We start from the raw sequence: 14,699 nt of genomic DNA on the forward strand, positions 1-14,699 counted from the left end.
TTCAGCTTATTAGTTTGTGTCTTTACTGACCCCTTGTGGCAGGGGTTAAATCTCATCAGGATCTCAGAAACAATGTTTGCCCAGAACATGTCCCAAAAATCCAATTCTCAAAAGTATCTCACATTTATCATTCACAGCTCTCTGCAAATTCAGAATCTTGCCAATTTAATCAAAAAAGAAGCAAACTATCAAAAACAGCATAACGTTCTTGGCAGCGCAAAGAAGCAGAATCCATTTAAAATACGTTGTTCTGGTGAAATAGTGGGATTTGTTTTTCACATTCACGCATCATTAGTCTCATTCACCTCATTCTCACGCCCCCCTTTATGGTGCCTCCCTTCACCCCCCCTCTTTGCCCATGGTTATCAAAAAAAAATGCCTTTGCGATGATGTCACCCCTCAAATAAAGACCATTACTTCATCCCTTTATATTTACTCTACACTCTCTGTCTATTGGGCATACCGAGATCCGACAGGAAGTGCCTCGACCAATCAGATGCTGCCCTTGGTCCCATCTGACCTCAGCAAACACGGGTTTATCCGCACAATGGCTGCTTTGGGTTTTTGGAGCTTTGTAAAACTGGTAAAAAAAGTAGCAAAATCAAGTGAGAAGCGTGTTGTGCATTTGAAACAGCACTGAATGTGAGTAAGTGTAATGTTGGCTCTGAACTCCGGGCTTTCAGCATCTCTTCAGTGAATGGGGAATGTGTCGGTAAATGAATGGAGCACCAGCAGCAGTTTTCTTTGTGCGGGTTGAGCCTCGATGACTGTCAGTCTGGGACCTTCTGGGAAAAGATAAAAGCTCTGGAAACTGTCACTAGGAAACAGGCCACAGTCTATAGCTCCTGTTTATAGACTCAATGAGCACAAAATCAGGTTAAAATTTAAAATATGATTGTAATAGTCATATTTTTACAACTGTTTCTTCTTTTTATTTAATAATTTTACTGATAAATAAAGTGCTGCACATTTTTATTCTTAAACGGTGAGATCACTTGTAAATTCTATGACAGATACGCAACATATCTTACTTTCTCTGCACTGTACTAGCTTCAAAGTTGAAATACTGAATGAAACAGAAATACTTTTCAGCTCACAAAGCTGCATCAAAGTGAGCATTTGCTTCTAATGTTATCTTTAAGAAAAATCAAACCATGGAAGCACCACTTTCACACTTTTACGTCTGCTCGCTGAAGTGCTTTGTTTGTCCTTGTTCTCTTATGAACATGAATGAATCCAATGTCGAAGCGAAAAGGCACTGAAGTTACAAATTAGGACGTGTATCTTGTTCTTTTAATCACACACAGCGTTTCAAGTTTATCACCTGAAATCCACCAAATGTAATTTCCAGAGAGTTATAGAAGTATTGTACCATGAGCCAAAGGTCAACGCTTAGGAAAGGTGATTAATCAAAGTGCTGCCCTCTGGGAAAGGTATGAGCGGCTGTGATAACACAGAGCTGCAAGGGCAAGATCTGGGCTTAAAACATAAAATGACCTCTCATGAAATCCCTTTTACACCGACAGACGCAGGACTCAGTCTTATTGTGTTACTGTATAATCTGTCTAATAGTTATTGCACAGGTTTTCAAAGAATTGTATCTTTTGCTCAACATACCATTATGTTCAGATCTATAAAACAAGACTGTCTGATAATAGTGAAAGACTTGGTGATTTAAAGGAACAGGCCACCGCTACTAACTTCACCCCCGTTTGGCCCCCCAACGGAGAGGAGAGGAGGAGAGGCTAAATGCTAACAACATCTTTGGTCTTTGTGCGTGACTGAGTGCACACGTAAAGACCAGACAGGTACGTATCAACTCGTCTAAGCTCAGGTAAGAACATATATCAGTATGGAAAAAACGGTGGCCTGTTCCTTTAAATTGCATTTCATCTGTCTCTACTTGACCTCTGTAGATCTCTCATGTTATTGCTGGTTAGTCATATGCTCAACCTCGAGTCACCAGCACAAGCTGCAGCATGGGATACTAGTGACTTGTGTTTAGGGAAGTCAGAAATAAAGAAGTGGAATAAGCTGATCAGAGGAGCACTGACACATAGGAAAATAAGACAAGTAAATACGTTGTTTTGGTCAAGAAAAAAAAAGTCTATCTTGTCTATGTTCATATTCCTGGTCAAATCAATATTTATGTTTTTTTTTCTTTTTTAATAAAGTCACTGCAAAAAAATTGTTTGATCATTACAAGGAAAAAAGGATAAGGATTATTCTTTATGCCTAATCTCAATTCTCAAAATCATTTCTATATTATTTTTAAAAAAGTAAGTAAGTAAAAAATATGACAACTTCTACTGATTCTTTTACTTATGATGTAAGGCACTCAAATATTACCAAAAAAGACAACCAAGAATAGCTGGTGTAAAATATCAGCTTACACAACCAACCACCACTATTATTGCTACTACTTATTACTTTAAATACTACTACACCATAACATATATATATATTTTACATAAAACTAAATATAACTTAAAAATGACTACTTTAAGATGACAATATTATCCTTATACATATATGCATCCTTTTAAAGATGACACAGACAAAAGGTGTTTTTGGCTGTCTCATTTAAATAAATTAAGAAAATTAATGGGCCAAGAATCTCACAAAACGCATTAACATGTCTGAAACAGCAATACAAAAAAGCAGATCAATATATTTTAACTGTGCACGCTTCACAATGCACTTACTTGACTGTCTTTCCTGCTGACATGGCTGTGCAGGGAGCCAGGGTCCAGTGGTGACAGTCAGCGGTCTCGCTCCTGTCGGCTCTGAACTGCCTCCCTCTGTCAATGCCATCACCCACAATCCCTCAGTCCACCCCCTACTTCCTCTGACAGGAGATGACACTTCTCCGAGTCCAGCTCTTTCTGACCTGCAACATCACACAGCCTCCTGTGTAAGGCACAGATCTAATTTTTCTCTGCTCTGCCATTTCATAAGTGCTCATCTTACTCATTGACCTGCAAGGATAATCTGATTTAGCAAGCTCTTCATTGGAAATAAATGGGCTTTCAGGGCGGAGACAAGCCTCTCCTTTCCTCTCCATGCATATTATCAATTGGATTAACTTTCACAGGTCAATTCATCATATTTACCAGGACAGTAATAAAAATGGCCATCAATGTGGACACTATGCTTGAATTTTAAAGTGGAATATTATCTATGTTACAAGGCTTTTCCTTACAGCTCAGCTATAGACAACAAAAACCTTCAAACTATAGTTTTCCCCCCAAGGGAAACTGAAGCTACAAACATAGCTTTCCACCACCGAGTGTGGAGTGAATGTACAATTGTCTCATGTAAAGCGCTTGTGACCATGTCTGTGAAAGGCGCTATATAAATAAAGATCTTCTTCTTCTTGACTGACTACAGTAGCTTACCGTTGTAGTCAGTCAAATGAAGCCGAGGCGTAATTTCTACCTGGGAGACCAATGTAGCATCACCTTCCTCCAGCTAATGATCGTGCCTGGGCGGGTCACACCTCCACCTCAGCCTATCAGCACAGAGCCACACCTTCGTAGCAGCCAATCATCGCCCTTGGGTCTGCTTTTAAGCCTCTGGCATTCATGGTTTGTTCGCTTCCCAGCTGTGCTACGACCCACCTCCACCCCGTCTCCACCTCTTCTATCCCCAGCTCTCTCTGCTGCATCCTTCACGGGTCTCCTATACACACCACCAGTGTTGTGGCTCCGGGGTAGACATCTCCAACTCTAACCTGCCCATCCAGTCCAATCAATTCATATATCTGATATCTACTGCCGGGGTCTGATCGCCAAAAACATACATACAGTATGTCAATAAATCTTTCTAATCGTTGCTTTTGTCTGTTTGAGTCTATCCAGGCTGAACTATAGTACAGTGGTACAGATACGGCCAGAAATGTATAAAAAATACCAGGGTCCATTTGAAAATTTTACATTTTTAGGATTTTATCTGCAGTAAAATGCAACCCTGTGCACATTTTCTTCATAAGAGCAGAACAGATCAGCTGGGGAGCTGAATCGAATATTCAGCTGGTCATGCAAATGTTTTGTCAGTGGACAAATTGAGATGACATGGTCCAAACTGCACAGACTCTGGTCCAGTGATATTTTTGACCATCTGCCCGTTTAAATTTGTAGAAAGTGGGAGCTGAGTCTTTTTTGTGTGAAAGCAATCCTGTTCGTTGATTGGGCATCCGAATGCAGAAGGAATATTGTGTTGTTTTCAGGCCAAATTATAACAGCTACCAATACAATTTCATATACATCTTTTTGATATATTTGTGTTTAGATAATTGCAGTTTTGATTCAATAGCGATTCATGGCGCAGCCCTGCTCTCGAGGTTATTTCTAAGACACAACTTTAACACTTGAAATATGTGACTCAATGCCAGATAAAGTTTTTACCCACTAGAGAGCAGTGGCACTATTAGTTATAAGTACTATAGTGTTCAAAGAGACAATGATTGTTTTATATCTCACTTATCATCAGTGAATTCATGTGTTATTTTTCTGTCCACAATTACACTCAAGGAAGGTTGCATAACAACTGTTAGTGTTTATAAAATGGTGCTCAAAGAAATTACAATGAAGCGCAGGCAGCAGCGATATCAGGGAGTCTCTTCAGATTTATGTGGTCAGAGAAAGGGCATAAGTATAATATATGGAGAGAGTTAAACATATACAATTTGAAAATGGGTAGAGGTGCAGACAAAACGTGCTTTTCTTTAGTTATGTGTCTAGACAGCTGGGCCACACACTCGCAATCGCACACTTCTGCACACTTCTCTGCATCTGCTGTTTGTTTAGTCTTTGTCGAAATGTCAAGGGCTCCTTTAAATGTGTCAACAGAAATGTGCACACAATAAAACTCGCCTCGGCAATGTGATGAGTGGTCGAGTGACGAGGCCAATAATAATGCATATTTAAACATGTCTTTTAATTATCGATAAATAAGTCAGCCTTTTAGTGCTTGAACCAAAATTGAAGACACATTGGTAGAACTTTTCCATTCTTCTAAATCATGAAACTATGGAGATGTTTTGTGACTTTTGTTTGACCCTTGGGACAAACTGCAGTGTAAAAATCACGGGGAACTCTTTTCCATTCCCCTCATGTCCGCTGGAGTGATGCACCATTGCAGCTCTGGGCTTGCAGCTGCACCGTCTCATCCCGCTCGTGTTTTGTTTGGATATAAGCCCCTTTCCCCACTGTCACCGGCCAATTTTCCACACAGCTCTTGTCAGACTAGTAAACCGTCTTAAATCCTGCTATTCCATGACATCCCCGCTCTCCATGTGGATTTGAAACTGGGTCAAAAACATGGGTGCCCCACAGGGAAACATCCAGGAATCATTTTAGTGAAAGAACACGCAGCAATGTGTCTGTAAACACGGTACCACACAGATCACCTAATCTGCCCAATTAGGCAACCATTTTTGTTTATGGTTATGCCGTGTGTCATATCAAAGTACAGCCCACTCTAACTTCTCTGTGTTGACCCATATTAATGAAAGATAGATTTATTTCTTTATTTAAATAGATCAATAACACATTTTTATGCCATATTGTCTCGAACAGGGCTACCAAGTTAAAAAGAAAACGTTGTAGATAGCAATGTTGACAGCACAGTAAGTCATTAATTGTAGAAATATGAATGAAGTCTGTGTTAATAAATACGACCATATAGAGGACAAAATCACAGGGATTGGTGGTAATGTCAGAAGTGCCACAGAAACACACACCACAAAACCATTGTAGACTGTGTAGACTCCCAGATCCTCGACTCAGATTTCTCATTTAAACATCCGGCCAGGGGAAATCATTAATGACACACTGTGTGGTGAGTTTCCACAGTGTGTCAGTGCTGCTTTGTCTGTCAGCGCACAGTAACAAGGGAAGACTCAACCTGTCAATATCAAAGTTACATTTCGAAGATTAGTGTGATCTGACTTGGAAATAGAGAGTAGGACGAGGAATGGATTTACAGAAATGGCAAAGGCGAGTTCATCGAGATGTAGTGAAGGTACGGTTTGTACTACAAAGAAAACTGTTCAGGGCTCCCGCCCACATTAAAGGGACTATACGGAGTTTATAAATGTTAAAATTATGTGTTTTCCCCCTACATGTTCCAACAATGTCCTAATGTGTAGAATGAGCTCAGACCTGTTCGCCACAACTGCCTCTATAATCCTGCACTGTCACTCAAAAAGGTGTTACTTTGGGTCTGAATTGCCGTCATGCACGCGCTTAATATAGAAGATGGAGTTACACGTATGACCTGAGGTGGCAGTAGTGAGTATAACATGGCGAACTTGCATCTAGCTCCTTTAAGTGAACGCTGTGACAATATAAAAATCGAAAACTGATAGCAACAAAACCAACCTAACTCTCATCCTTATTGCAATGTATCAATTCCACAACTGTGACAAACTGTTTTCTATCTATCACTGCACAAAACACTCTCTCAGAAATGAAAAGCCAAAAGAAACCAGTGTTTGAGTTTCTGTCTTACCTGAAGCAGACAGTGTGCCAGTCAGTGCTGAGGGCCTGGAGATACTGCTCATCGTAGATAGACTTTTTGCATCCCGCGCAGACAGGCAGGCTTCCCCCAGCTGCACACAAACACACCTCACATGGGTCACGGGGCACACAGAAGTGTAGCAAACATTCAACTGAATTTTAGTTTGATAATGCATGGCTCTAAACAATGATTGCTTTTCCTTGCTGCGTCTCCAGTGTAAGTCACCACGGCTCAGAAATGTCCCAGCACAGGCTGAACAAAAGCAGGGTGTTACTGTCCACAGATGGCATGTACTGCAGGCATTTACCCATATCTTTAAACGCTGAATATCTGAATATGTTATATCACGCCAAGGAATAACCTCAGCTGTGCAATGCAATTAACTACTTAAGGTTTAGTGCAACCTATAACATGGCCTCCAGGGGCAAAGGGAGAGACGTTAAAGATACAGTATACAGTAGTTAAAACATTGAAGAGTTACATTGTCACAACCGATATATGTAGTAAAGCAGGTTTGTATGGCTCAGGACCTTTGAGCCAAAGCACGAACACACCTGGACTTGCTTTTATTTATTTATGAACTAAAGCAGCTATAGTGACTCATACTTATAGTAGGACAACTTGCTTAGAAATATATGCATTTGCCAAACCACAAGTGAATACGAGCTGGTCTTTTTTCTATCTTTATTGCATAATGTTGTCGTTTTTGGCTATTTGTATTTGGCTGAAGTTTTGGCATTGCAGTTGTACTTACATGTCCATGTCAGCAGTTGCTGTCGTGGCTTTATTGATTGTTTGGGTCATGAAGTAGGTATGTTTTTGTGCTCATGCCCCCACTTCCATCCCATTATTCCACATCACTTTTTAATGAATATATATGGACATCATCCAGAAAATGTTCACTCGTGTCATCCTTAAACATACAACACAGGGCCAACACTAATGTAGGGTAGGGCTGACCTCATGATCACCTGCATTATTTACTCATGCACCTCAAAGGGCTTCATCATAGGAACACAACCAACCACAGGACGGTTTACACATATGACATTTTGTGATACCGAAATTAAACATAGCAATTTTTAGATTATTATGATTACAAATATTGTGACTATTCTTACAAAATCAACAGAAAAGTCAAGGTATGTCCCTCCTAAGTGATTGCTGGTACCATATAAAAAATAACTTAATATTTCTGTTTACATTAAGTCTCGAGTCGTGTGAAAAAAGGCAAACTGCAGTTTTTTTTCGAGCAAAAGTTGAAGACAATAAATAAATTAGCGGTTATATTTTGATAATATATCCACCCAAATGTAAATGCTCGTTTTCAAATACTTTTCTTCGTTGACACAAGTGCAAACGACACTGCCTGGTAACAGGGAGAAGACTGCGAAGATGGGAGCATCGTTTTGGAGAAAACACGCGAACACGTCTTCAAACGCTCTCTGCAATTTTGTTTCTTTTGCATTCATGCACGGTATAAGAGATAAGCCATTAGTTAAAATGACAAATGCACTGATCGCTCGTGCATCCTACTCATTTGGGAGGCAAAGATGCTCCTCCGCATCCCGCCCTGCCGCGGTAAACACCCTGCTCCGTACCTTCCTCCTCTCCCATACGTTCGTCCTTCCAGGTGCAGCACAGCAGCATCAACCTCATCCACCGTCTGTCACGGAGCTCCGGGAGAGCCACTGGGCCGCCTCTGGTCCGCAGATGATCGCTGTCCCGTGTTGCTCCCAGCGCAGCCCCGGTGGTGCCGTCTGTGCCTCGGTGTAGGCGGCACTCCGCTCAGATCCTGCTCCAGAGGCACGTTTCTGCGGTGCTGGATTCAAGAGCGCCGCTGGCCAATGAAGCTGCCCGCTCGGCCAAAGGAAACTGCGGCGGGCCAACCGGAGCAAGTCCTACTGAAAGGCGGGGCAGTGACAGACCCTGCACCACTTCCAAATTAAATGGTCATGTCAGTCAACTCAACACGTAATGTGTCATATTCATTGTGTTAAAGTGTCTTTAATAACAAGATGATTTTGTTATTATTTACTAGAAAACCTATTATTTTCTTTATAGGCTCCAAGAGAGGATAGTAGTGACCTGGGTGATTGATTTAAGGCATTTCAATTGAATTATGCATTTAAGCTGCACCTTCTGCTGCTGCAGCACAAATTCACTTTACAAGAAATGAGAATTCACAGACATTAATTGAAGTTGTTTTATTATATTATTCCTTGGAGCAGATACAGTTTGTGTATCCGGTGTGTCGTGGATATAAAAAGTGCAAAACCACACTGTTCCCCTTTATAAAACAGCTTTAAACAAAGATGAAAAGTATTCCACGGCACACAAGACAAGCTGACTTACAGTCAGTTCTTACATGGCACAGTAATGAACTGAAACCAGTAAACATCAAATTAGTACAAAATACAGTACACACTTTTAGAAACATTGTCACTTGGCAACAGCATGAACCTTTGGTCAGTAAAGCTTTTCTCAATAACACGTCAAGTAAAATAAAACAATATGAGCATGTGCCTTTTAAATATGGCTATAAAGAATCATCATTTATGTAAGATACTTTGAACAGTACAGAAAAATATCTTTATTCACAATTCCTGATAACAATAAAGCTATGAGTCAATGCATGATGGAATAGTAACCATATTATGGTAAGTAACTCAAGGGTAAATATTTGAAATTAGCGTCGTGAAAAATACATATGCTGAAGCTGAACTGTGAGGCTCTGAAGATAAAAATCACAATTTAACAAAGAGTCCAATTTTATTAACTAAACTGAGTTTGTTTTCAGCATTGAATCAATGACAGCAAGTGCATGTTGTTGATGTTGTCATTTTTTGCTCAGGAAACCGAAATGCATAGCAACCAAACGGGTGTCGTGAGAGAGCAGATGGGTTGGCCCAAACCCCGTTTCCCACTGATTTAGACCCAGCAGGACTAAAAATAGCTGCAGAAGAGACCGATCCACAGACAACGCACTGAGTGGCCAGACTTCATCAGGTTTTGACTATGTGCATGACAAACCGTGTGACATGTTGGCTCAAAAGCACACTCTGTGACACCTGCAGCACTGGGATTTTAGCACCACATACTCCATAGCTACATACACGATACTGTCAACATACACTCACATACTGTAAAGAGAAGCAAGGCGTCGCAACAAAAGATGACCTACACAAAGACTAGGTCGTCAAAGCACAAGTAGCATGTGTCCCATTAAGGGCACAAAAGCAAGACGTCAAGTCTGCAAAACAAAACAAAAATTCTAGGTCGGTGGGTCTGAACAAGGACTAACTTCATAGACAAGTAAAAACATCTTTACAATTCTAATATGGTTGTTTGTCTTATATGAAATGTACATTCTCGTTCATGCAGTAGCACCATGTTTTTTGTGTTTGTTTTTGAGGTCACTCTAAATCTCTTAGAGATCCTCTACTTCCTCCTCCCACAGTATTTTCCCTGGCAGCCCGCAGCAGAACCTGCAACACAAGTTACAACATTCACATATTGTTTATATTTACACATGTGCTTGCAGAGTTTATATAACACTCTTTTACATAAATGATTATTATGTTTTCACCTCTATAGACTCCTCCTCCACCACCTCCAGCACCAAGGAAACCCTGAAGTGGACCATACTTGGCAGCTTTAGCTGGAAAAAATCACACAAATGTAAAGATTTATTTTATAAAAAATGTTGAGTATTGTTCAGGCATGTCGCAGAGCTGCTGTATAAGAAAACAGATGTGCTTTCCTTGAACTAATCCTCAATGCAATCAATGTTTTCCTCAATCCTTCAACATTGAGGAAAACAGATTAAAATGGAGAAGACAAGCCATCTGCCATCTAGCCAAAGCAAATATTTGAGTGCTTGAGTGGTGTTTGATACCTTGTTGCGGAGTCAGAGGAGCAGGAACATATCCACCTTGACCTACACACACAAAAACAGAAGAATGCAGTTTGAAATGTATAACATATCATATGTTATACAGCTACAAACTATACTTTATGCCAAAAGGTTGTGTTAGCTTTCAAAGCTGCTGAAGCAACAGGAATTCTCACACTCAATGCAGACCCCATTGTTACAACTGAAAATGAATGTGCATTCATATTCAATCTTATTTGTAGCTTTTTCAAAAAGCAGTTTTTAAAGTAACCCAATGTGAAGAGTATGAGTCATTCTGATTTTACATTTGAAATGAGATGTAGCTGAAGCTACTGTGTAACTGTCTCACATGAAGAGAAGGAGACTGTGGAATAAAAGGTGGACTAATTTACAGGAGTTTTATTATTTCATGGTTGTTTGTGTATATATTTGTCTACATGGTTGAAAATGTTTCCTCTCCTTCTCCTTATGTCTTTCAGCTGCAATGCCAGCGCGATAGAGAAGTTTAGCTCTTTAATTTACTTCTGCTGGGTGGTTACCTTGGTGTGCGCATGGCACTAATCCCCGTCCTGGGCAAGGATAAAATGTTAAAGTTCATGTTTTACTTGAAATATAATTTTCTTTGTTACTGTACCTATTATGCTATCATGTAAATCGTAAGGTACATTTAAAAAAAAAAAAAAAGTACAAACGCTTAAAAAAAAAATCACCTAACGCTCTAGAAGTAAATTTTGTTCACAATAACATGAAGAAATGGTAAAGAGTCCGGTGGACATAAACCATTGGACTTATTAATGTTTTTGTATTTTGAACTGACATGAGGCTGATGTTTGTACCTGGATAATACTGTGGATAACCTGCTCCATATCCTGGAACACCTGGAGCTACAGCTGTGAAAAAAAAAAAATATATATATATATTAGATGTAATGTGTAGACAATGGCACTAACTTGGCAAATTGGTTATTGTTACATAAATACAAGATCATATGAATATTGAATGCAGAGAAATGTACCTCCAGGATACGCTCCGGCTCCTCCAAGATTGCCATAACCTGATTACGTATTTTTAGTTAGTTACATAGTTATTAAAGGCTACATTGTCATTCAATTTAGTAATGAAGTATAGGTTTTAAGAGTCAAAGTGCAATGTTTGAAAAAGGTTTTAAAGTTTTCAAGTCACATTTAATTGTACCTGGTTTGGGTGGTTTAGCTCCAGCACCAGCTCCCGCTAGTCCTCCTGAAAAATAAATGAAAATAAAATATCATACAAAATACTGCAACATAAACTTCAAAACGGACAGAGACAGACATGCAAAACTGTGTAAAATATGCACTGTCCACAGGGAGTCTTATCAGCACATGGGTCAGTTTCCTCGACAGGAAGTTGAGGGCAAAGCCATCTCCGGAATAACTGTCACTCTGAGCATGAAGCAGAACACTGTTTATAAATACAGCATTTTTTTTGGTATTGCTGTGGAAGCCAACCTTGTGGGTGCCAGGGATTGTTTGTGGGGCAGGCGCAGAAAACACTCAATTTACTTTATAGTTGTCTGAAATAAATGGTTAGCTAATATTTTAATGCATTTGTAGGAGATGCAGTTAGCAAAGTGTCATGTTCAGTGTAGTACAGAACCATTGCATTAAAATGTACTTTCCTGCAAGTTCAGATAAGAGAGCTCCGGGTCCAAAACAAACTGACTGAAGATATAGTTTCAAAGTGGTACAAAGAGAGATACACAGCTTGACAAAAAAAAAAGGTGCTACATAAACAGTCACACGCGCTAACACTTTGTTTGACCGCCTTTAGCCTCGATTACAGCTCTCATTTGCTGTGGAATTGTTTCAATAAGCTTTTGCAATGTAAAAAGCATTAATCTTTCCAAGATCTTCTAATGACGATGAGAGACTGAGACCACTGCGCTAAGCCTCCTCCAGCACATCCCACAGATTCTCACTGGGGTTAAGATCTAGACTGTGGTTAACATGCTCCCTGAACCACTCTTGTGAGCCCGATGAACCTGACATTGTCATCTTGAAATACACCCGTGTCATCAGGGAAGAACAAATCTATTGATGAAATAACCTGGTCATTCTGGATGTTTAGCTGATCTCATTCTTTGGGCACATAGAGTTCCTGAACCCAGACCTGGCCAACTGCAGCAACTCCAGATCAGAACCCCATGCTGGGACGCAACTGAAGCTGACGAGGTCAAATATATAAAAATCAAGTTGAAATGTAAGCTGAGAACAGTAAAAGTGTCAAGTGTATCCCAAGTGTCTTGTTTGTGTGTTTAGTCCTTTGTGTTATTTGTCTAAATTGTTTGTCTTATATGTAATAAAGAAAAAGCGTTGTATGTAAATTGAAGGGGAATGTACATTTTGGTTTTCTTCCCCCTCCCCCTATCGTACAGGGGACATTGTTTACTCTTGGCTATTACTTAGATGGAAGACCAGTTGTCTGTTTGCCCTGCCATTGTGCTATTTTTTTAATTGCATAATAAAAACAATGAAAAAAAAAAAAAGTGTATCCCAAAAAAGTGACTGACCTTGATAACCTCCTGCTGTCAGTGGTATTCCAGCCCCAGCTCCACCAACCACTAAATAAATACATAAATAAATAAATACACAAATAAACCCAACATAAGTAAGCCTAAGCACTCACCTGGAGGTTTTAAAGGTTTGGCTCCAGGCACCACTCCAGTCCCAGTGCCATATGGACCTGAACGACACAAAGAAAAGCAGGTGATGGAAACGGCCAACTATGACAGAAATATAGTTTAAAACACAAGAACACTTGCCAGAATAGGGTCCATTGTAAGGATAGAAACCTCCGCCAGGGAAGATGCCAGTTCCACCGCCTGGTAGAGATAACATTGTCATAATATTTAAGAAATGTATTTATTTTTGAAATACGTGTACATAAACCACCTTCTCTAAATCTTTGTGTGCACATTATATTTATATAAAATGATTGCTTAGTTGATGGTTGTCTTAGTTCCTCTTTGTTGCCTTGTGACCTAGAATCAATATTTAACACCACAAAAACGTAAAACTAGTTAAGTTGACTACGTCCTGGATAAATAGGAGGTCTGACCCTTCAATCAAGAGCAGTTTTCTTTCTTCGTTTCCATTACATGCTGTTGTTAATGAGATATACACAGGCAATTTTCCCCATTATGTTTTTTTTTTTTCAAATCTCACAAAATTCCAGGTATTAGAACAGTCACAACCAATACTACGGAATTTCACACTTGCCTGGAACAACTACTTTTGGTGCTTTGACTCCAGTACCAACACCAGCTGAAAAACATGCACTTTATTACAAAAGCAGTGTTTGTCGCCATCATGTGGTAAGAAATATATCGGACATTTGTTTAAATAAAAAAATTGTTGGCCTACCTCCAGGTTGTTGAACAGGTGCAACTAAAAGAAAGGGTTCTGTTAGAGACTTTTAATGCTCCAAAGGTTTATGTAGCAAATCGGTTTAATGATCGTTGTTATATTTCTGTTTAAATGACAGAACAATAAAAGGTTTGTACATACCAGGCTGCCCTTGGCCCACTGTTCCTCCTCCTAATAAAACAATCAGAGATAAGTGTTTAATGCAAAAGATAAATAAAAAATACAACAGCTGGAAGTAAAATTACCCCCCAAAAATAAAATAAAAGAGTTGTAAAAAGGAACAAAAAAATAGGAATAAAAATAAGTAAATTACCAGCAGAGGGCGCTTGGACTCCTGCTCCACCTGTGATAAATAGAGTGATGGGGAGGTATGTTGCTAATTTTTCTTGGGGGTATAATGTGTTTTAGGGTCACACTTACCAACACTTGTCCCAGCTGTAAAATTATGACAACACAGTGATCAGAACGACTGCATCCAGAAAACGTCAACATGATTAGTTCTGTGTAAAGTACTCACCACTTGGTTGAACAATCCCACCAGCAACTGTTAAAATAACAAACAATCATAATTTAGTGGAGCCTCAATGCAACATGACTGCACAATTTGATGGTGTTAACCTACCTCCCGCTTTTGTCACCCAATACAATATTGTGGGATTGAAAAAAAGAGAAGTATTCAATTAGTTTGAATCTACACAATAAATGGCTACTAAATGTCTGTATAGTTCATGCATTATAAAGTGATATGTTAGTAAAACACATATGTGAACACAATCAAGACAATAGACACAGTATCATGTATGACCATGTAAGATAAAGACAAATATAGATAATAATAATTTTGATAGTGGATAACAGTGAATTAGCATCACAGTCTT

The 14,699-nt window shown here is 39.4% G+C and overlaps 2 protein-coding genes across 2 annotated transcripts in view; both read right to left on the bottom strand.

Annotated features, from left to right (window-relative positions):
- limk1a (LIM domain kinase 1a) overlaps positions 1–8,395 on the bottom strand; it is a 30,485-nt gene extending 22,090 nt beyond the window's left edge. The window contains exons 1-2 of the mRNA XM_079574231.1: positions 8,124–8,395; positions 6,514–6,613 (exon numbers count right to left, since the gene is read on the bottom strand). Of these exons, the coding sequence (XP_079430357.1) occupies positions 6,514–6,613; positions 8,124–8,181 (158 nt within the window). The 5' untranslated portion in view covers positions 8,182–8,395. The remainder of the gene's footprint in view (positions 1–6,513; positions 6,614–8,123) is intronic.
- A 359-nt stretch (positions 8,396–8,754) lies between these two features.
- Positions 8,755–14,619, bottom strand: LOC306960417 (uncharacterized protein; the record flags this gene model as incomplete). The annotated part of the gene is made up of 16 exons (XM_079552849.1): positions 8,755–10,010; positions 10,112–10,183; positions 10,421–10,462; positions 11,254–11,307; positions 11,433–11,471; positions 11,612–11,656; positions 12,966–13,016; positions 13,082–13,138; positions 13,218–13,277; positions 13,675–13,719; positions 13,819–13,842; positions 13,963–13,992; positions 14,135–14,164; positions 14,242–14,256; positions 14,339–14,365; positions 14,610–14,619. The coding sequence occupies 16 exons, from the start codon at positions 14,617–14,619 to the stop codon at positions 9,964–9,966; spliced, it is 648 nt and encodes a 215-aa protein (XP_079408975.1). The 3' UTR covers positions 8,755–9,963.
- Positions 14,620–14,699: the final 80 nt, after the last annotated feature.

Source organism: Gobius niger (genome assembly GCF_951799975.1).
Source record: "Gobius niger genome assembly, chromosome: 1".
Lineage (NCBI taxonomy): Eukaryota > Metazoa > Chordata > Actinopteri > Gobiiformes > Gobiidae > Gobius > Gobius niger.